Source organism: Enhydra lutris, unplaced genomic scaffold (genome assembly GCF_002288905.1).
Source record: "Enhydra lutris kenyoni isolate GAN:26980312 unplaced genomic scaffold, ASM228890v2 scaffoldscaffold55, whole genome shotgun sequence".
NCBI classification, from domain to species: Eukaryota; Metazoa; Chordata; class Mammalia; order Carnivora; family Mustelidae; genus Enhydra; species Enhydra lutris.
In genome coordinates this window covers 3,281,767-3,302,216 of record NW_019154139.1, presented here as the reverse complement: position 1 = coordinate 3,302,216, position 20,450 = coordinate 3,281,767, and the positions used below count along the sequence as shown (strand labels likewise).

The 20,450-nt window shown below is 60.8% G+C and overlaps 1 protein-coding gene across 2 annotated transcripts in view; it reads right to left on the bottom strand.

The window, feature by feature from the left end:
- The window catches only part of LOC111157611 (cadherin EGF LAG seven-pass G-type receptor 1), a 134,048-nt gene that overhangs the window by 70,273 nt on the left and 43,325 nt on the right, over positions 1 to 20,450 (bottom strand). For both annotated transcript variants that reach the window (XM_022519170.1, XM_022519171.1), the window contains exon 2: positions 10,049 to 10,687. In XM_022519170.1, coding sequence (XP_022374878.1) covers positions 10,049 to 10,687 — 639 coding nt within the window. The remainder of the gene's footprint in view (positions 1 to 10,048; positions 10,688 to 20,450) is intronic.

Sequence of the window (20,450 nt, the reverse complement as noted above, 5' to 3'; positions counted from 1 at the left end):
CCCTGGAGGCAGGATTTCTGGGCCTTGCCCTGGAGCGATCCCTAGCCCCAGGAGGCTGACAGGGGCTGGTGTCAAGGTGAAAGGAGCGGATTCTGTCAAATTCTCAGCTGGGCACCTGGCCTGCTCTTCCTGCTGGCGCCTGTCAGTAACGGACTTCTCGGCACTGGAGGCCTCATCCGTCCGCCCCCCACAGCCCGCCCCCACTCCCCGCTCCGCTGTTTGACTTTTCTTACCTCCCAGTGACTGGCTCTGCCCTGGAGCCTCCTCCCCCAGGAGGCAAGGCTGCCAGAAAAGGCCTCTGCAAAGAGCACGGACACCTGCCAGCCCGCCGCCCCCCCCGGCCCCCGCACCGGGAGGAAGGGGCAGCCGGAAGCCCCGACCACTGCAGGCTTGTCTGGGTTGGGCCTTCTCTGGGCCTTCTCAAATGACTTCATTATTGTCTCTGGAGCAATTTCCCAGAACCCCAGACACACCCATTTTTTAAAATATAAATAAAAAACTGCATTCCAGCAGGAAAGAAAAACGGGTCGGGCTTACCCACAGCTTCACTGACCGGAGTCACCTGTGCACCGGAGGGCTGAAACCCGGCTGACCGGAAAGATCGGTGCGCGTCGGAAACGCCTCGTGCTCAAAGCAGAAGGGCTCCGGCAGGCCCACGGCCCAGCCCGTCCCAGCCAGCCCCAGGCCCCACTGCACCCGAGGACCCCTCCTTTCAGGAAAGGGCTGCCCTCCCCACCCTCCACCTCCTCATGCCCAGGAGGCCGTGGGGGGCACAGGCAGTAGGCAACCCTGAGGGCAGGTAACAGTGGCCCCCAAAAATTACGTGCACGTCCTGATTACCAGAATCCAAGAACGCGGCCTTGCGCGGCAGAGATGCGATCACAGCAAGCCGCCTGGGACGAGCAGCCCCAGCGACACCACGTCCTTATCACACGTGCAAGGACGAAGGCAGATGCCAGGGGTGTGGCCCCTAGCCCAGGGCCGCCCAGGCTACCGGGGGCTGCAGGAGATGAGGACCCTCCCCAGAGCCATCAGGAGGGACGTGACACCTTGATTTCAGAATTCTGGTCTCTAAAACCGTGAGAGCGCGCTCCTGCCGCTAGAAGGTCCCCAGGGAAGCCCCGGAGCCAATCCCAACCACACCAAGGGCACCGGCCGGATGCTGGCCTCCAGAGAAAGCTGCAGCCCGTGAACTTCAGGGGACCAGGAGCTGCTGGTGGCAAAGTGGCCTCTGCCCCCCAGGCCCTCGTGGTGGCCCTTGCTGGCAGCAGCTGAGGACCCAGGAGGCGCTGAAGGAACATAACTCAGGTGAACTTCACCGAGTCGGGCTGCGCAGACTGGGGGTGGGGGTCGGGGGAGGCCAACCAGAGGGCCCTGGATGCCATGGGGACCGGGGTCCACATAGCTGACCACCAGCACCGAGTGCCCAGATCCCCATCTCAGCCCGTTCAACAAGGGCACCTCCAACCCCTCTGAAGCGAAGTCACAGTCCTTCTGAGTCAGGGGCCGGGCGTGGGCTCAGAAGGATGCTGGTGGCGGCTTGGGAGATGTGTCAGGACCCACAGTGAGGCGGAGCCTGGCAGAGGGTCCTCACTCAAGCCGCCTGGGCCCTGGCCCACCTCCCCTGGTCCGGGCGGGACACAGCTATCCCAGAGCCCTGGGGACACCCACACCCTGAGAAGCCACAGTCCCTGTGGTGGGAACTTCAGGTCTCCCTGTGCGCCCATCTGGGGCTCTGCAGCTGCCTCTCTCCAGGTGCTGTGGTGGTGCTGGAGGGCGGGGCGGCACCTTGTGGCCTGGGCGTCCATCTGTGATATCTCTAAGATGACATCGTCAACACAGGACTATGATTTAGTCCTAATGACACAGAGACATCCGAGGGTGGGAGGGAGGCTGGGTGTGGGGAGGTCTCCTCAAGAGAGGGTATGCAGGTGGGGACGGGTGGGGACGGGTGGGGCCCTGCCCCCAAGGGGGACAGAGGCACAGGACCCGCCCAGGCGGAGTGGTGAGTGGGGGAGGGCGGGAGGGCAAGGAGGGATGGAGGAGGACTGAGGGTTGGGCAGGATCCCACTGGCCGTGGCGCAGAACCTGGCGGTGGAAGGGAGAGCTGGCCCCTGCGCGCCTCGAGGCTGGGAAGGGGGGTCCCCCCCCCACGTTATCGGTTTGTAGGGAAACCGAGCCAGTTTTCAAACAGCAAACGTGTCCAAACTCAGCTGGAATGCTGATGGAAACCTCCGTCCTACACACACAGCCGCTCAGCCCCTACAGAGTTCAAATTCCACTTCCCACGGGGTGCTGGGGAGGCAGGACAGTTCCTTGGGACAGATCGATGTCCAGAAAGAACCCATTTCCTTGACTCGTGGCTCGGAGTCAGCAAAAGTGTCCAAGAGCCTTGGTTAACACACCCTCCCCCTCCAGCTGTGGCCGGCAGCTCTGGGTGGGCCCTGCCTTCCTGACCGTCCGGCCCCGCGGCGGGGACAGCAGAGCACCGGCCGGCCGTCCACCCTGGGCAAAGGTCTCAGCTGTGGGCTACGGGGAATGGATGCCACCAGAAACTACTCTCCCTGGGGACATCTGGGGTTGCCACACTCAGGTCAGGGACATAAGCCAGACTTCCCAGCAGCTCCTGATGGCCCTGGGCCCAGACCGGGGTGGTGGGGGTGCAGACGACCCCCACGGGGGTGCTGCGGCAAAGGCCTTGCTCACCCATCCCTGCCACAGATGTCTGCTGAGGGCTGAGTGGGGCCAGGTGCTGCTGGGGGGGCAGGGCTGTCTCAACACAATGACCGAGACCCCAAGATGTCCATGTCCTGGGGTGCCCGGGGAGCTCAGTCGGTCGAGGACCTGTCATGTTCTCAGGGTTATGAGCTGGAGCCCGTGTCGGGCTCCGTGCTCAGCAAGGAGGCGGCTTCTCTCCCTCTCTCCCCTTCTCCCTCTGAGAAAGGAGCCGAGGAGTTCAGGCCGATGCCGGATGCTGGAAAAGAAGATCTTCCCCCCAGCCTCCCAGAGGGGCCCTAAGAGAACAGACCCACGGACAGCCACTGAACCCGCTCATTCGTGGGACCTGAGGTAGCTGTTGCAGGAGCCTGGCTGAGGGGAGACCGGGTGAGCCCAGCCTCGGCGGGCCCAGAGCCGCGTCCCCCTCCCACCGTGCAGTGTGACAGCACGGGGGGCTTTGGGCCTGCAGGAGGCACATCCCTGGACCGGTGGCTCGCCGCCATTGGATGTTGGACATGCTGTTTACACTTCCGCTCCTGGCCAGCTCGTTCCCACGCCGGCTCAGCTGCCCGCCACATGAGGCTGGCGGGGAGGCTCTCGGGCTGAGGTCCCTAAGAGGAAAACAAAGCGCAGGAGGCTGCACCTGCCCAGGAGGGTCCTCTGGCCCCAGCGGACTCACGACAAGCAGGTTGGCAAGGGGGGGACACCACGGCCGATCACCAGCAGCCCGAAGCCTGTGGAATGGTGTCCCCTGCCCCAAATCATACACTCGACTCCTGAAACCCCCCAGCACCTGCGGCCGTGACCTTATTCAGAAACAGGTTCCTGCAGGCGCGATCAAGTTAAAACAAGATGACGCTAGACGAGGGAGGGCCCCAGCCTCTGCGCCGCTGTCCTTCAAGAGGCCACTGGGACGCAGACCAGCCCACACGCCGGGCGAGGGCCAGGGACAGCGCCAGGGACAAGTGCCAAGGGCCACCTGAGGCACCGGAAGTGAAGAGTCGGGAAGGAGCCTTCCCTTGAGCCTCCAGAGGGCTGCGGCTGCCCCCACCTCGGTCCCGGACTAGGGCCTGCGCGCCCGCGAGATGACAGGTTTCTGCGGCGTCCAGCCCCCCGGTGAGGGCTCCTTTGTGCGGGCGCCTGCAGGGAGCTGACAGGAGCCCACGGGGGCGCGCGGGGTCAGCCTGACTGATGACCGTCCTCGCCCCCCGCGGCCACGCAGCCGGGACAGGAGGACACTGCGAGTTCCGTGAAGAATGCGGGATTCCCGGCTAAATCTACCCTCGCCGCGGTCCCAGTGCGCGATTCTACGAGAACAAAGTCGCCCAGGAGGGCAGCGACGCGCGGCTATGCAGTAACCGTCCAAGGGAGGGCCGGGCGGCCGCCCGGGGTCTGTAGAAAGAGCCAAAGCGAGAGGGTGGAAGAGGCGGTCCCAGCGCACCCACCGGCCGAAAACCACCGCTTCCGGAGGGCGAACTCCGTTCTTCTCAGGCGTTTCCAGACAGGCCAGGCCATGAGTCTCACTCTGAATAACCAGGAACCCTCCGGCTTAAGGACCAAACCGGCCTCGCGGATGGCTCCGAGGGGGGCCTCTAACCAAGGGGACCGCGGCCCGCGCTGGCAAGCCCCCCACCCTGCACTGTGTGGGTGCCCCCCCCACCAGCAGAGAGGCGCGGGGTCCCGGGCTGGGACGGTGCCGCCCTTTCGTGTGTCATGTGATGACCACAGGGTCAGGATGACCACAGGGTCAGGACGCCCACAAGAGAATTCAAGATAAAACGTGTGGTTGGAGTGACGCGTGTTTTTCTAACAACAGAATCCGAGAGGGGCCGGAATTGATTTTAAACGTTTCTCTTAGCAGAAAAGGTCATTAGGTTTTTATACCAACAGTTTCTTTGGCCTTGAACTTTCTCAGAATGCCCTGGCCCTAGACAGCTCCCCACAGGGGATAGGGTCCCCAGCCCCGGGGGGTCAGCACGGGGGACAGTCTGGGCCCTGGCCCTGGGGGGGCCAGCATGGGGGACAATCAGGACCCCCGGCCCTGGGGGCAGCAGCACAGGGGGGACAGTTAGGGCCCCAGCCCTGGGGTGACCATCACGGGGACAGTCAGGACCACCAGCCCTGGGGGCACCAGCATGGGGGACAGGTCCCCAGAAGGCCCTCCCTCAGGAAAACTGGGACATTCCACCCATGAGTGGTTAGCACAAAAAGCCAGTATCACTGAGACTCTCCTAACTGGCCACTGACCCACTGACCCCCAGAGCAGGCTAATTGTCAGCAGAGGAGCCCTATGATGCCGTGTCCACAGCCCGGACGCCGAAGCCCAGGGACGGCCACAGGCCTCCCGCTGCGCGGCAAAGCTGTTCTCCGGGATTCGCTGAATCACTCTGTGAGTCCAGTCAGGCGGCCCCGGGGTCTAACGTCACCAGGACCCTAAGCACAAGACTCGGCCACGGCGACAGCGGAAGGGCACCCCGATGGTCCCCGTCTGGGTGTGGCCGCCGCCAGGCCTCCCTCCACAGGAGACCCTGCCCCCGCCCCACCCCGCCCCCCGAGACATCAAAGTTGCCGCCTTCTCAGGAATGCACCCTGAAGCCCGACGTTCACCTAGGACCATACACCACCCGGCAGCGCCCCACGAGAAGATTCTCGTGCGTGAGAAGCCCGGGAGCGAGCGACGGCCCACAGCAGTGCGGCAAGAACACGTGCTTGGCCAGGCGTCCCGCCAGCAGGGCAGAGTCATAAACACCTTGGTGCCCCCCCCGCGAGAAGGGACTCTCCTGTCCACTCCAGCTCAGTGACAAAAGCAGCAAGGGCACTGCTTTGAGCATAATACAGGAGGAACCCCTAGGACGTCTTCTCTGGCCTCCATGGACGAACGGGCCAGAACCCGTCACCTGTGCGCAGGTACCGATTAAGCACGTTCTGTGTGCCCGGCGTCGAGGAGGGAGCAGGTGGCACCAGGCAGACAGGGGGGTCGGGGCTGTGACGAGGGGCACAGACGCAGGGGAAGGTGCGCTCCCCGTGCCAGTCCTCAGTGACAGCAGCCGTGTCTCCGGAAGGCCAGTGAAGGGCCATCGGAGACATGGCGGACCCGGGCCACCGACTGTGCATGAGAGCAGCGGGGCCCTGGGAAGGCTTAAGCAGCATGGATGTGACCCAGGGCACCTGTCACCGGCCTCTCGGGGCACTCCGCAGAGAGCAGCTCGCAGGGCAGGAGACGCAGGGTGAGGCCCCCCCCACTCCAGGGGCAGTGACTCCCGGGTGCACTGGAGAGAAGGGGACAGGACATGGAGGCACAATTGTCGGGTTGTGCTGGCTGATTAGTCATGGGGGCACGAGGGGTTTATCTCCTGTGAGCCCAGGGAGGAGGGGCAGGGAGTGGGCGAGCCTGGCCTGGGCAGCACAGGAGCTCAGGAAGGAGCTCCCCAGGCCCCCCACCCCGCTCTCCCGCTTGGTGTTCTGAAAACTGGATGACAATGGCCCCACACCTCATGGGGCTGTCAGAGACACGGGGCAAGGGCCAGGCTGGTACACTCCGTCCGTGCCACCGTCACAGCCACCGTCGGTGAGCATCACCCTGTCAGCAGGTGAGAGAAGGAGGAGGGACAGACACAGAGACAACGACACCAGGACTCGGAATCAGGCCCTGGTTTAATCAGGTCCAGTATCTCTGGGAAGGAAGAGCATCCTGCCGGCCCCACAGGCAGCGGGTTGACGGCCTCTCTGGGTGGCTGGCCTGTTCGGCGTCATTGCCCTCCCTGCCACCCGTCATCGTGCTGCACGGTGACCCCTCCGTGCACTGCACATGGGAGGCACTTCCTACAAGAAGCTGGGACACACTTGCCAGAAGGGCCAGGTCACAGCCCGGCCGTGCCACCCCCGAGTCCAGAGGGTGGACGAGCCAGAGCCCAGAAGCAGAGCACTGGGCTGGCATCCTGGGTCCCCGCGCAGCCGGCAGCCATGGGCTCCCCTGCCCCAGCACACACTCACCAGCGGGACGGCTCTGTGCGGGGCCGTCCTGGGCGCTGTGCGGCGCTGGGCAGCACACCTGGCGTTCTCCCACCTGCCCCAAACATGCCCTCGGGGGGTACCTGGGTGGTGAACTGCACTGAATCTGGAGAATTCCAGATTTCGGCTCAGACCACGAGCAGGGTGGTGGGATCGAGCCCCGTGTCGGGCGCCACGCTCAGTGCAGGGTCTCCTTGGGATTCTCCCTCTCCCTCTGCCCCTCCATGCTCACGCTTTCTCTCTCTCTCTCTCTAAAATCAATAAATAAAATCTTAAAAAAAAATGTCCTCGGGTAGTGCCAAATGTCCCTGGGGGCAGAATCCCCCTGGTCAGAACCACTAGATACTGTTCCGTTCTGCACCTGAGTCACCCCACTAATAGACAGGGCCTGTTGCCGATGCGGGGACTCGGGTATACCAAATGTGGAATCGTCTAGAACAGCACAGCACACAGAAGGCTCAGGACCGTTAGCAGCAAGTTACCACTGGCCTGAGAGGCACAGAAATAAGGGAATCTCTACCCAACATGACAGCAGAGCCACTGACCCATAAACACGGCACCGAGGAAGTTGGGAAACCTTCCAAAACCTTCACAAGGCAGGGGATAGCTCATTGGGCGGCATCTGCGGGGCTCAGCAGGAACCCAGGAGAAGGCATGCACAACACGGTCCGCCATCCTGTCCTGCTCCTCGGGAGCGGGGCCAGGCTCCCCTGGGACGACGGTGCTCCCAGCCCTGGGGCTCTGAGCCCGGCATGGATTTAAGAAAAACGCAGGAGAACCGCCAGGGATATTCTGCCGACTCAAGAGCCTCGCCTGAGATTAACAGACACCCTCCTTCACGCAGCCCATCTCCTGTCCGATGGCGGCACACAGGAAGCCGGGGTCTTCCGGGGGCCTTGGGCCGAGTCCAGCTTCCCCGCCGCGGCAGGGGCTCGGCTTACCGGGGAGCAGGTAACAAAACCCTCGCGACGACAGGCCTGCCTTCAGCACCAGAAAATGAGCACAATTACCGCTCGCAAGAGAAGGAGGGCTTCAAAGGGAGACAGGGAGACCCCGAGGAAGGGGGACCGAGGAAAAGCAATCAGGCTGAGCCTGTCTTATCTCCGAGGGAAACACACGTGATGATTTTAGGGCCAGAGACACTCAAATGACTCCCCTGCCCCTCGTGGCATCTCAGCAGGTCTCCTGGCGATAACACACCGGGCCATTCGCGGTCATTATTTCTCCAGCAATGACTCCCGTGATGAAAACATCCCATCCACCCAGCGGCTCAAACCCTCTTAGGAGGGAATCAAGGGTCCACAAGTCCCCAGCAGCCTCGGTTTTCCCAGCCCAGACACAGCCCCAGGCTTACGTCCAGGACCTCTGGAACCCAGGCCTGCTGTGGCCCCCAAGGTGAAGTTGATCTCCGGGACCAACTCAGACCCCACACTAGGCCTCTGCCAACATGTGGAGGGTGCCTGAGGGGCTGTCCCCTTCCTGGTCCCCATCGCCACCTGTCTCGACCCCGAAGAGGGCCAGCTGCACAGACAACCATGGGTGGCCCACCCAGCTGGGCAGGGGCAACTCTGATGTGTGCACTGGGCAGGCGTACAGTAGGCACTCAATTAATACTTACGGAGCAAGGGAGTAACTGCACACCGGCTGCGTCCCCGGAGCACCCCAGCGTCTGGGGCCACAGCTTCTCCATCGGAAGCAGGAGTCACAGGAGGAAGCACTCTCCTGGTCGAGGCCACGTGCAGGGGAGGGGACAGGGGACAGCAGCTCACGGGGGGGGGCTGCTGCATCGCCAGCCGCTGGCATGCCCGTCAGCCACTGCATAAGAGGCCAAGAGGCCGGCTCACCACAGTGAACGGGGAAGGAGAGGCAGGCACCTGCCACCACCACGGGGCGAAGCTCCACGGAGCTCCCATGGCAACTCGGGGCAGGGAGGAGCCAGGGAGACGGGGAGCTCGGTCCTGGCCTCGCAGCACAACCAGAGCCCCAACTATGTCGGCAGGAAGTAGGGGGCCGGGGGTCTCCTTAGCCTTCCTTCCCCACTCACCACCACGCCCCGGCATAGCCAGGAGTTCAGGGCCACAACTCAGGGAGACAGTCGGGGAGACACCTCTGGGCCCCAGCGGGACAGACAGACGGACAGCCCGCCCCAGACGGGCGGGGGAGGGGAGGACACAGGGACGGCAATCAGGTGCCTTTCTAGCCGCACCACTGGATTGCGGCCAGTCAGGGGCTCAGACCCAGCAAGCCGGGGCGTGCACTCCCATCTCCCCCGGCCGCCAACACCCCTCTCCCTCCTCTTCCGATGCAGAGCAGCACGTGAACAGCCATCGTCTCACTCTGTGCCCCTCACCCCACTCTTCCTGCTTCATAAACAGCAGCCAATACCCTACATCCCTGTTCTAAGCCCGAGAACTGTGTCCCGTCCCACACGAGCGGACGACCACGTCTCGGCTGTGGATACCGAACAGCACAGCCGAAGCCACGGTCTGCACAGGAATCACAGCGCCCACGCCGGCACGCTTGAGGTCCCACGGGATCCCAGACAGCTTTCCCAAATGCCAGGCTGCTCACCGCAGGGCCCTGGAAATGTCTCTCTCAAACGGGCCAAAATCTTACATGACCCGCGATGGAAGGCCAAGGCAAGGTCGTGCATTTCTGTACTGCTCTGCCTCTGTGTTTCCAAAAATAATCGTCAGCTGCCTCTGGAGCAGAGGCAGGTGCATCCTTGCGCCTGGCCAGGACGTCTCCAGGCAGGAGCCCCTTCAAGGCGAAGATGAGTCATCTCCACGGGGACAAGGTGTGAATGACGAACCCCGTCTCTCCAGACCCAAAGGATTCCCGGCTCCCCCGGGGATAGTACGCACTAGGACCAATTAACCTGAAAGCCGGAATCAAGCCCTTCCTGTCTGAAGCCACTTAGAGCAGCGTATGCCACGTCACGTGTGCGGGTTTTAGGTGGCCCTCACTCTGTCATCTTCCTCACCAAGAGGGTGACTCCGGGGGCGCCTGGGGGGCTCAGTCCATTAAGCGTCTGCCTTCGGCTCAGGCCGTGCTCTCAGGATCCTGGGATCGAACTCCCCATCGGGCTCCCTGCTCAGCGGGACGCCTGCCTTTCCTTCTACCTCCCCGTGCTCGTGCTCTCTCTTTCTGACAAATAAATAAAATCTTAATATTAAAAAAAAAAAAAAGGGTGAGTCCAATCACGCGGGGTCCACGGCTACCTCGGGGCATTTGGCAGGAAACCCGCCACCCGCCTGCATGCCACGAAGGAGATGCCACCCCCTGCATCACGGCCTGCCCCCCCCGGGAGCCTGCGTACCTGTGAAGTCCTCCAGACACTCGCAGGTGTAGCCGCCCTCGCGGCTGTGGCAGCGGCCGTGGGTGCCGCAGGGGCTGGAGTAGCAGAGGTCGATCTCCGTCTCGCAGTAGTCGCCCGTGAAGCCGGGTGGGCAGCGGCAGCGCAGCCCGGTGATGGGGTGGATGGGCCGGAAGAGCACGGTGGTGGAGCTGATGAAGGGCGCCGAGCTGTCGAACTTGAGCACCGACACGCACTTCATGTAGTTCTCGCAGGGCTCGCGCAGGCAGATGTTGTCGTCGAAGGGCAGCACGCGCTGGGCGGACACGGCCGTCAGCAGCGTCCGATTCAGGTAGATCTGCTCCTGCAGGTCCTCCGACGGGAAGAACTTGTCGCGGACACCACCGGGGAGCAAGGCCGAGAAGGTCACGTTCAGGATGTTGGCGCTGACATCCGTGTCGTTCTGGATGTTGAAGACGAAGACGTCCTCCTTGGTGGTGGACAGCACCGTGGCCACGCCCTCCACGAACAGGGACAGCAGTGGGGAGAGGAACTTCTCCTGCGACATGTTCTCCAGACGGACGGTGATGCTGTTGGTCAGCATGTCGTCCGTGATGATGGTGACCCGTAGGGTGCAGAGCGCGGCCACACTGTGGACGCCATCTGTGGACACAGGGGATCGGGGTCACTCGGGGTCCTAAGCCCCTCCAGTCCCACCTGGAAACAGCCTCAGATGCACTCAGTGTGGCAGAGGCGAGCCCAAGCCTCCCCAAGCCCCACGTCCTGCCCCACCAGTGACCTCCCCCTTGACCACTGCTTTCCAGCCCCCGTTCTCCCTCCACACCTGACTTCCCAAAGCACAGCTCCCATTGAGTCTGTCTTGCTCAAAGGAACCCCATGGGCCCCCCAACCACTCAGCAGGACATCCCAGGACCACCCACAACCCAGCCCCGTGCCGCCCGAGCCCCCCACCTCATACGCTTTGCTCCAGACCCATGGGGACACTGAGCCCCATCTGCTACCTCTGTAGCTGTTCCAGACACTAGAAGAAAGACCCCACTCTGATCCCACCCAGCCCCACCCAGCTCTGACCCCACAGTGTCCAGGAGGGCGCCATCCAGGTAGACCCTGGTCTGCACCACACTGACGGCATGTCTTCCCTTGGCTCTACTCTATGCTTCCCTATGAGCCCCGCACGGAGGAGACGCTCAGCGAATGCTGCTTTAGAAAGACACACACGAGAAGAGGTGCGCCCGCGCGGACAGAGGTAAGCGAACCCCGCATCGAGGTAGGTAGGGCTGTGAGGCTGGAAAGGGCGCGACATCTGGTTTGCGCTGTGGAGCACAGCATCGGTTCTGAGCCCAGCCTCAGGGGAGCTGTCCGAGGGCCGGCCGCGGGGGCTCTCCCAGCGTAGCTCTAGGCTGGTACCATTAGCCTCCCCAGCACCCGGACAGGTGCAGCCACCACGCCCAGGGGGCCTTCACCTGCCTCCCAGGCCTCACCCCCAATGTGCTACAGGTCCCTGAGAAAAACCTGGCAAGTTCTGGCTGGGCTTGGTTTCTCCGTCCCTGCAGCTTTGCCCAATCCTCCCATCTACTCCCACAATGTGCTCCCAGCCGGTGCCCCTCATGAGTGCACACCCAGCTCCATGGGGCACAGAGCCATCTGTGTAGGCCAGTGAGCCCTGGGGGGGACCCCCTCCTACCCTCTCGTAACTCGCAGCCTTGGGGTGCTTCCCCAGAGCACAGGAGCCACGCAGGGACCCTTCCCCACTTGTTTCTGGAAAACCAGGATGACTGAGAAGGCAAGTCACACGGCAAAACCCGGGGGCCACCTTGTCCCTATGGCCCTAGCACAGTCCCCACAAAGCCCCAAATCATTTGGGACAGACGCACCGAAGCTTGTGGACACTGGGAATGTTTCTCTCAGCCACTGGAGCACCACACGCCCCTTCGGGAGGGACCTGAGTCACCAAACTTGTCCCAACAACAAGAAAAACATAAGTGCCCCAGAGTCGCAGTATTTCCGGGTACCCCGTCTGATGGCCACGGCAGACCCGGGATCCTCAGATGCGGAGACAACCGGCATCCCCCACGTCACAGCTGGAGGGGGCCCAGCTTCCGCTCCACTGACAGCAGCCCGGCTCGGGAGCATGGGCACAGGGCGCTCTGCTGCTGGTCCAGCTCGTCCTCATGAAAACCCAACAGGGCCGAATTTAGAAAGTGGAAGTGGGCCCGGTGTCACCTCGGTGTGGAGAGCCCTCAAGGGAAGGGCACACTCTGCCTACAACCTCTTTAGAGCCGCAACAGAGCGGAGTTGGCAGCTCACATTCAAAGGGCCTGGGGCCGTCACAGTCAGGAGAAGTAAATTAAGGCAAGAAGAAGTGGCAAAGCATGTTGTGGCACGGCGCCGTCCTTTCCTTCCCTCCCCCACACAGGCCATTCCCCTCCCTGGAATGTGGGCTGACCTGGAGCTGCCTCGGTTTCCTCCCACCATGGTCCTCACGCAGGCATCCCAAAATGCCCACCTCATCCCGCCAGGCCCCTGGGGCCACCAGTGGCTTCCAGAATAAAACCCACACTTCGTACTGCATCTGGGAGTCCTATGTGATCTCCCTGCCTCAGGGCCTTTTTTTTTTTTTTAAGATTTATTTATTTATTTATTTGACAGACATCACAAGTAGGCAGAGAGGCAGTCAGGGAGAGTGGGGAAGCAGGCTCCCTGCTGAGCAAAGAGCCCGATGTGGGGCTCGATCCCAGGATCATGACCTGAGCCGAAGGCAGAGACTTTAACCCACTGAGCCACCCAGGTGCCCCTCACTGCCCCAGGGCTTTTGCACACCTTATCTTCTGCCCAGCGTGCCGACCTCCTTGTCGGCTGGTGGGTACTCCCTCGGTCATCTGGGTCCCATCAAGGGGCCCTCCATGTTCCCCCATCCACACTCTGCCACATCCCCACTTTCCTGCTCAGGAGGGGCACGACCTGACTGTGTTTATGTGTCTCCCCCATGAGCCCATCAGGACTGAGAACCTTCAGGTCTCATTCCTGCTGTACCAGCTGCTGGCACTCAGAAGTGGCCAGATAAACATTCATGGGAGGGGGCAGCAAGGAGGGAGGGGGCAGGGAAGAACGAGGGTTTCCACTGGCATCTCTTTAACCCCAAGACGGACATCACACACACAGCGTCTGGGTCTCAGTTTGCCACGTAAGCTAATTTTTTGGTGATGTCTGTCTTTCTTTCCTTCTTCCCACGGCCCATGATAATAATACAGGATACAGGGTAATGTCTGCCTGCTTCCCGATGCCAGCTGTTATGAAACACCCTTGTCATCTTCAACCACCGTCCCGCAGGCTGCTGGGAGGGCACCGCACGGAGGAACGCCCGGGAGCAGGGAGCCATGTTCCAGGGACAGACCGCTCCCCTCGGGGACAAAGCACCAACACATTAACTCAGGTCGGACGCGCGAGAAAACAGAACACCCCTCTTGCTAGGACTCTGACCGCCAACCTCCTTCAGACCCGCGATCATTCTGGACACCCCAAGTCCTGGGGAGATGATGGCTTCGCTTTGAACCTGCGTCACTCGGGCGGATCTCTGGGCCTCCACAGGCACACGCCCGACTGCCCATTCTCGGGGGCCACGGAAACACCGCGGCTGTCCCCAACATGGGGCGCTGTGTGTCCCCACCACGGCGGTGACAGCGAGGCAAATCTGATGACGTGATGCTAGGGGAAGAGTGAGCTGCTTCTTCCCACAGACAAGAAAATGCATTTGTACGAGCCCTCGAGCTATCGGCAAGTAAGCGAACACCTGCTAGGGTGACGGGTCCTGCTCACGTCCCTGCATTTGTTTTTGATACGCGTTTATTTGAGAACAGTGTCAGTTTTACAGAAGTATCGCGAGACAGTACGGAGCTCCTACATACTCAGCACCGTGTTCCCCCTACTATGGACAGAATCACGTTAGTTCCCTAGTTTTCCCTGATGCCCTCGTCCTGGTTCAGGACCCCTTTGAGGACCCCACACAAAAGCCGTCACATCCTCTTAGCTCTGCCCTGCCGGGACAGCTTCCCAGATGGCCCTTGCTTTGATGACCTTGACCGGCCCTTGCTTTGATGACCTTGACAGTTCGGAGGAGTGCTGTCACTTTGCTGCTATTTAGGTGACTTTTACTTTCCCCTCTAGACCTTCCTGCACCATTTTATTTCATGCAGCGTTTATCCCTGAAGAGCCCATTTTCATTCTAGAAGACGCGGAGCTTGCCTGAGGCTCTGCCCACAAGCAAGAGCCACAAACCAGCTTGGAGGTGCCCCCAAATCAGGCCAGTGCGATTTCCACTGCTTTCTTTAGCAAGGTGAGTCACCTCGTTGTCCCCAGGTCATAGGAGGAGAGAGACAGAACAGTCCCGCCACGGTGGCAGGACGTCCACCAGCAGGGGCTTCCCGCAAAGCCACAGATAATGTGAGTGAAGGTTTGCTCCGTGGGTCTTCACAGAGGCCATCCCACGACCTTGTCCCTGGTGGGGGGCCCACCCCTGGGACACTGCAGGGAGAGGTCCCACTGCGGCCTCCAAGGAGCCGGAGGCCTGCAGGGGACAGAGCCACGTTGGTAAGGCATGGTGCCAATGCGACCCCAGAAGGCGGCGGGAAGGTGGGTGTCCTGGAGGGATGGCGGTCATCACTCAGTTGGAGAGGAAACACCTTCTCAGCACAAAAAACAAAAAAGAGGGCACCTGGGCAGCTCAGTCAGTTAAGCATCTGTCTTCAGCTTGGTTCATGATCCTCGGGTCCTGGGATCAAGTCCCACACCAGCCTCCGTGCTCAGCGAGGAGTCTGCTTCTCCCTCTCCCTCTGGCTCCTCCCCCTCATGTGTGCTCACTCTCTCTCTCTCTCTCTAAATAAATAAATATAGTCTTTTTTAAAAAAAGGCAGCAAAACAGAGGCAAGGCCTGGCCCATCATGGGCAAGAGGGCGTGTCAGTGTCCTGGGGCTGCCGTAAAAAGCACACAGACTGGGCGGCTTAGCTAGCATTCATCCTCTTGGTCTGGAGGCCAGAAGTCTGAGATCAGGCGTTCCAGGGTGGTTCCACCTGGAGCTCTGACGGAGAGTCTGTCCCACGGCTCTCTCCCAGGGGCAGGCGGCTGCTGGCAACCCTTGGCTTGCGGGTACCTCTCTCCGGTCTCTGCCTGGCCATCTGGGGGCCTCCTCCCCATGTGTGTCTGTGTCCAAATTCCCCTCTCAAAAGGACACAGTCGTCGGGTCGGGGCCCACTCCAATGCAGGATGAGCTCATCCCAAAGCTTTACCGTGATCACATCTGCACAGACCCTGTCTCCAAATAACCAGGCATTCAGAGGTTCCAGGTGAACGTGAAATTGAGGGCCTGCTAGTCCACCTGGGACAGATGGAAATGTAGGGTGTGGGGGGAGGCAAGGGTCCGGAGGCACATGGGTCAAGGCCACTGGCCCCTGAGCTCACGGTGGGGGACAGATCCAGATCCTCACGATGTGGCCCAAGCACAGGCTCCAGGCCAACGTCCTCCCCGGCACCATCCCTTCCACCTTTGTCACGGCCTGTGAGGGACACCCCTGCTGGCCCTCCACAGATGAGGACCCTGAGGGACAGAGGGGTTGACCGACAAGCCCAGCTGAGGCCACTCAGCAGCAGGCGGTAGGCCCACCCAGAATGGGCTCCAGCCCGACGGACGGGGGGTGAAGAGCCCAGAGGGCTGTCGACCTGACCTAGGAGGGTCTGCCAAGCCCACAGGGGAGGAGATGGCAGCTTCTGAACGCCTGGGGACTCGGGGACAGCCAGCTAAAGACCAAGCCGGTGCCAGGAGGGGACAAGGCCACTTGCTACGGGTCTCTGCCACCTCACCCCAGTGCACCCCAGGGTTTGGCAACGCCCTGCCAGGCCTGAAAGGCACAGCCCGCAATGCCGGCTGCGGCTGGATCCCAGGGCGCCGTTTGCCGTCTAGCCGGTTTGAGACAAAGGCTGCGTGCCTGTCCCTCATCCTGTCCCCTCCCGCGGCCTCACCACAGGTAGGGAGGGCCTGCTGGGGGTGGGGGGGTGGGTCTGAAGTGGATTTCGGTGTTCCTCTCTTGGGGGCGGGGGGTGGTTGCTGTTTCTTTGAGGCCAGACTGAGGGCAGACCACAGGCGTGTCGTTTCCATCTGCTACCGGGACGGCATCTGGTTTCTTCTTGTGGCAACAAAAGCCAAACCTAGAACCTGCATCTCCGGGCGTGGACTCACTTCATGGGAACAGGGTGACACACGTGATGGGGGACAGTGGGGCAAATGCCAGAGTCAGACACACGGGCACTCGACCAGGGAGGATCAGCGCCCCTGCTCGGTCCACGGGGGAGGGGCCCTTGGGCGTCCCACCAACACCCGGACGCCGCTCACGCGTGCTCCCAACACGCCCCGGGGTTTACCTGACAGTGACCTTGCAAGGCGCTGAAGGGGCCGACACACCTCTACCTGGTGCCAGGGGCTGAGGGTCAAAGAGGGCAGAGCCAGCAGCCCCCTCCTCCCTCCCCATGTGCCTGCGACCTTGGCCTAACAACAGAGAGAGAGGGCCCCTCATGACCCCCCCGGGCAGCCCACCCTCTGGGTTTCTTCTCTGCAATCCCAGTCCTCCTCACCCTATAAATCCACCCTAGACCCTTCCCTCCAAATGCTAGAGGCAGGTCTTCACAGCCCCTGCCCTGCCAGGACCCCCAGGCCTCCCCTACAGCCACCGGCACTCATCACTGGACCCCCACCTTGGGGGCAGCCACACTCCTGCAGGGCTCCAAGCCCAGCCCCCGGTCACAGCACGCACCCTCCCCCAGCCCACTCTTCCTTCACCTGAAGTGACCTCGGGCCCCCCACCTACACCCCTTCCCCGGCCCCTCCTTCAGCCCAGCCCATGTGTGGTCCCATGACCGGCTGACCACTCCCTGCTCACAACCCCCTCCCAACACTGTCCTCACTCACCAAGTCTGTGCTGATGGAACCCTCTGGAAGACGAAATCATAACAGACTCCCCCGGGAAGCCCGGGCCACAGAAGCAGAGGGCCGAGACCCAGAGCAAACACGTTCTTGTCAAGATAAAGAACTTCCAGTTACAAGTTCAGGGTTGGATCCTCAAGGAGTTAAACAGAATTAACAGAAGACCTGGAATTCCACTCCCTGGCAGAATTCAAAAGACTCGAAAACGTAAATGTACACAGAAAACCTGTATGCGAGGGGTGCCTGGGTGGCTCAGTCGGTTAGACCTCTTCCTTCTGCTCAGCTCATGATCTCAGGGTCCTGGGATCGAGCCCCACGTCGGGCCCCTGCTCAGCGGAGAGCCTGCTTCCCCTCCCCCTCTGCCCCTACCCCCGCTCATGCTCATTCTCACTCAAATAAATAAATGAAATCTTAAAAAAAAAAAAAAAAAAACCTGTACACAAGTAACAGTGTGAGTTCAAGAGCCAAAAAGTGGAACCAAGTGTCCGTCAGCAGAGGAGCGGGGAAGCCCAGTGTGGGCCACCCCTGCCGTGCAATACTGTTTGGCCCCAATGGGCACGAGAGCAGATCCAGGCCACCACACTGCTGAGTCTCCAACACAGTGGAAAAGGCGGAAAAGGCCACGTGTTGGATGACAGGATTTATGTGGAATGTCCCGAACGGGCGAGTCCACGGTAGCAGACACGGAACACGGGGTTGCCAAGGGAGCGCAGTGAATGCTGGCGGGCGCGGGCCTCCTCTGGGCCCAGGGGACGCAAGGACCGAGGTGAGGGAGGGCACCTGCAGGGAAAGCGGCCGGAGCGCTCTGAAGCGGACACTTTTGTGCTGTGCCGATTTCACCTCCATGGAAAACAAAAGGAAAAAAGAGTTAAGGGCGTCATAAAAATCTGCTTTATATTGCGTGATATTATCCAAAGGGGAAAAGATATTTTAAAAGGCATTTTAAGAATGCTTCCCTAGAGCTACGCCGTGGAGAGAGTCGGGGATGAGCAAAGGACCATGCGGACCTGGAGGAGCGGGGAGGCCACTGCAGGCCCGGTGGCTGGAAGGAGCCCTCCGCCGTGGAAGTGCTGGGTTACTGCCGAGACGGGGCTAACCCAGGATCACGAGAGGAGCCTCATGGGGGTTGGTCCACAGCGGTGGCGAGATGCCTCAGGCTTCATCGGAATCACGTGGAGAGTTTCCCCAGGAAACACTTGTTGTCCCTGCTTCATGCCAAGGACCAACCACACGATCTGTAAGAATGTCCACTGGACAGGATCTAGAAGTCCGGCCGCACTGAACCCCTGGCTGGGATGCATGGTGGTCGCCCGGGCCTGAAACAGGTGGTTTTGGGCCCAGGACAGAAGCAGCGATGCAGGGGCCCCATGAACCAAAACGATCTCCAAGAGCTAGTAAGCCTTGCCCTGCTCTCTAACGACACCCTCCAGCAAGACAACGCGGCTCCTGACACCTGCACGGGGGCACCCCCATATTCTCCAGCCCTAGACACGTCAAAAAGCGGCCATCAGCCCAAGAGAGCCTTAAAGACAAGATTTCTAACAAACCCACCAGCACAACCCAGCCTGCTGGTCACGGAGCCCAGGGACCCACACAGACCCTGTCACCCACCACCAGCCCACCACCGGCTTACAGACTTGGGAAGGACAGTCTGGAATATCCCAGGCTCTGTCCCATCTACCACCCAGCCAGGGAGACCCCAGCTCAAGCTACTACTCCAGCCAGCCGGACGGTCAGAGTGGCCGGTGGCCCTCGGCCTCCCTGCAGGTGGTAACAGGGTGAGTGCACACACGTGCCATTCCTCCTCCTCCGCTCCTCTCCTAGCTGGAGCTGCGCACACACAACCCTGCACGTATTAGTTGAAAAATGCCCTCTTAGCATCGTTTAATAATGCAAGTTTTTAGCTCCCCAACACACTGGGCTGGACTCACCAGCAGTGCCTCTGAAATTCGGACTGGCCCTGGGAGCCACTGGTGTCCAAGTTTAAGGTGCCCCAAGCCCCGAGCCCTGCACCCCTCTGGAGCAGCAAGCCCATAGCAGCTGCCCAGGGCGGTGGGGGACCGCAACCTGGGCCTGGCTCTAGAGGCCTCACGCTCCCAGCCAGGTGCCTTGTCTTGGGGGGAAACGTCCCTGACCACCGACTGCTCACAATCTTCTGGGGAATCGAAGGAAGCAGGAGCCAAGGTGGCCTATGGGCAGGAGATGTGGACCCCAAGGAGCAGGAGCAGGTGGGCAGGGCACTACTTGCTGTCCCTCGGCACTTTTTTTTTTTTTTTTTAAGATTTTATTTATTTATTTGACAGAGAGAGAGAGAGATCACAAGTAGGCAGAGAGACAGGCAGAGAGAGGGGGAAGCAGGCTCACCGCCGAGCAGAGAGCCCGACGCGGGGCTCGATCCCAGGGCCCTGAGATCATGACCCGAGCCTAAGGCAGAGGCCCAACCCACTGAGCCACCCAGGCGCCCCGGCACTTTCATAAATCTTACCAAGGCGACATGTGGCAGCCAAAATCATGCCTCCTATGCAAGGGGCTTGGTCTGGAAGCCCGGAACCTATCAGAATGCTAGGCTATGTGGTGAAGGTTAAGGTCACTGGTCAACGACAGACCTTAAAATAGGGGGCAGCTCAGAGTTTCCAGGTGCACCCAGTGCAATCCCGGGGCCCTAACAAGGAAGGAGGGGGTGGGCGAGAAGAAGGAACTGTGGACAGAGCAGGCTCAGGGAGACGCCCCATGGCGTGAAGAGGGAGGAGGCGGCCATGAGCCCAGGAACTCTCGTGCCTGCAAACTGGCTCTCCCGGGGCTTCGAGAAGGAGCACAGCCCTGCCACACCTCAGTTCCACCCCAGGGAGGCCCACGCAGGACCTTCAACTCCTAAACTGCAGGAGAACAAATCTGGGTTTGTCTCAAGCCGCCAAGTCCACAGCCATTTGTGACAGCAGGAACAGAAAACCACGACCATGTTCTGTGAGGTTACTGCAGCCTTGACGCCAAAAATCCGACAAGGAGAGCGTGAGGGAGAAGAATGACTGCCAAGTCTCTCCTGAACACAGAGGCAGCACCTTCTTAAGAAAGGAAACAGTCAAGCAAACATAACAATATATGAGACAAGAACTTTCCAGACCAAACTGGGCTTATCTCAGGAATTCAGCACTGGAAAAAGGGTGCCATGGCAGACCATCTTTGTTAGAGAACACATGTGCAGCCCAATGAGTAGAGGAAAAGCTTCAATAAAATTCTGCAACCCTTTGAAATAAAGACTCTTGACAAACACAAAAGAGACTTCCTTAACCCAATGAAGGGCATCCACGAAAACCCAACAGCAAACACCGCTCTCAGCCGTGGTACTCACCATCAGCACTCCATCCCAGACCGTACCGGAGGCCAAGGCCAGCACAGGGGAAAGAATGAATGATATGACGAATGAATGAATGAAT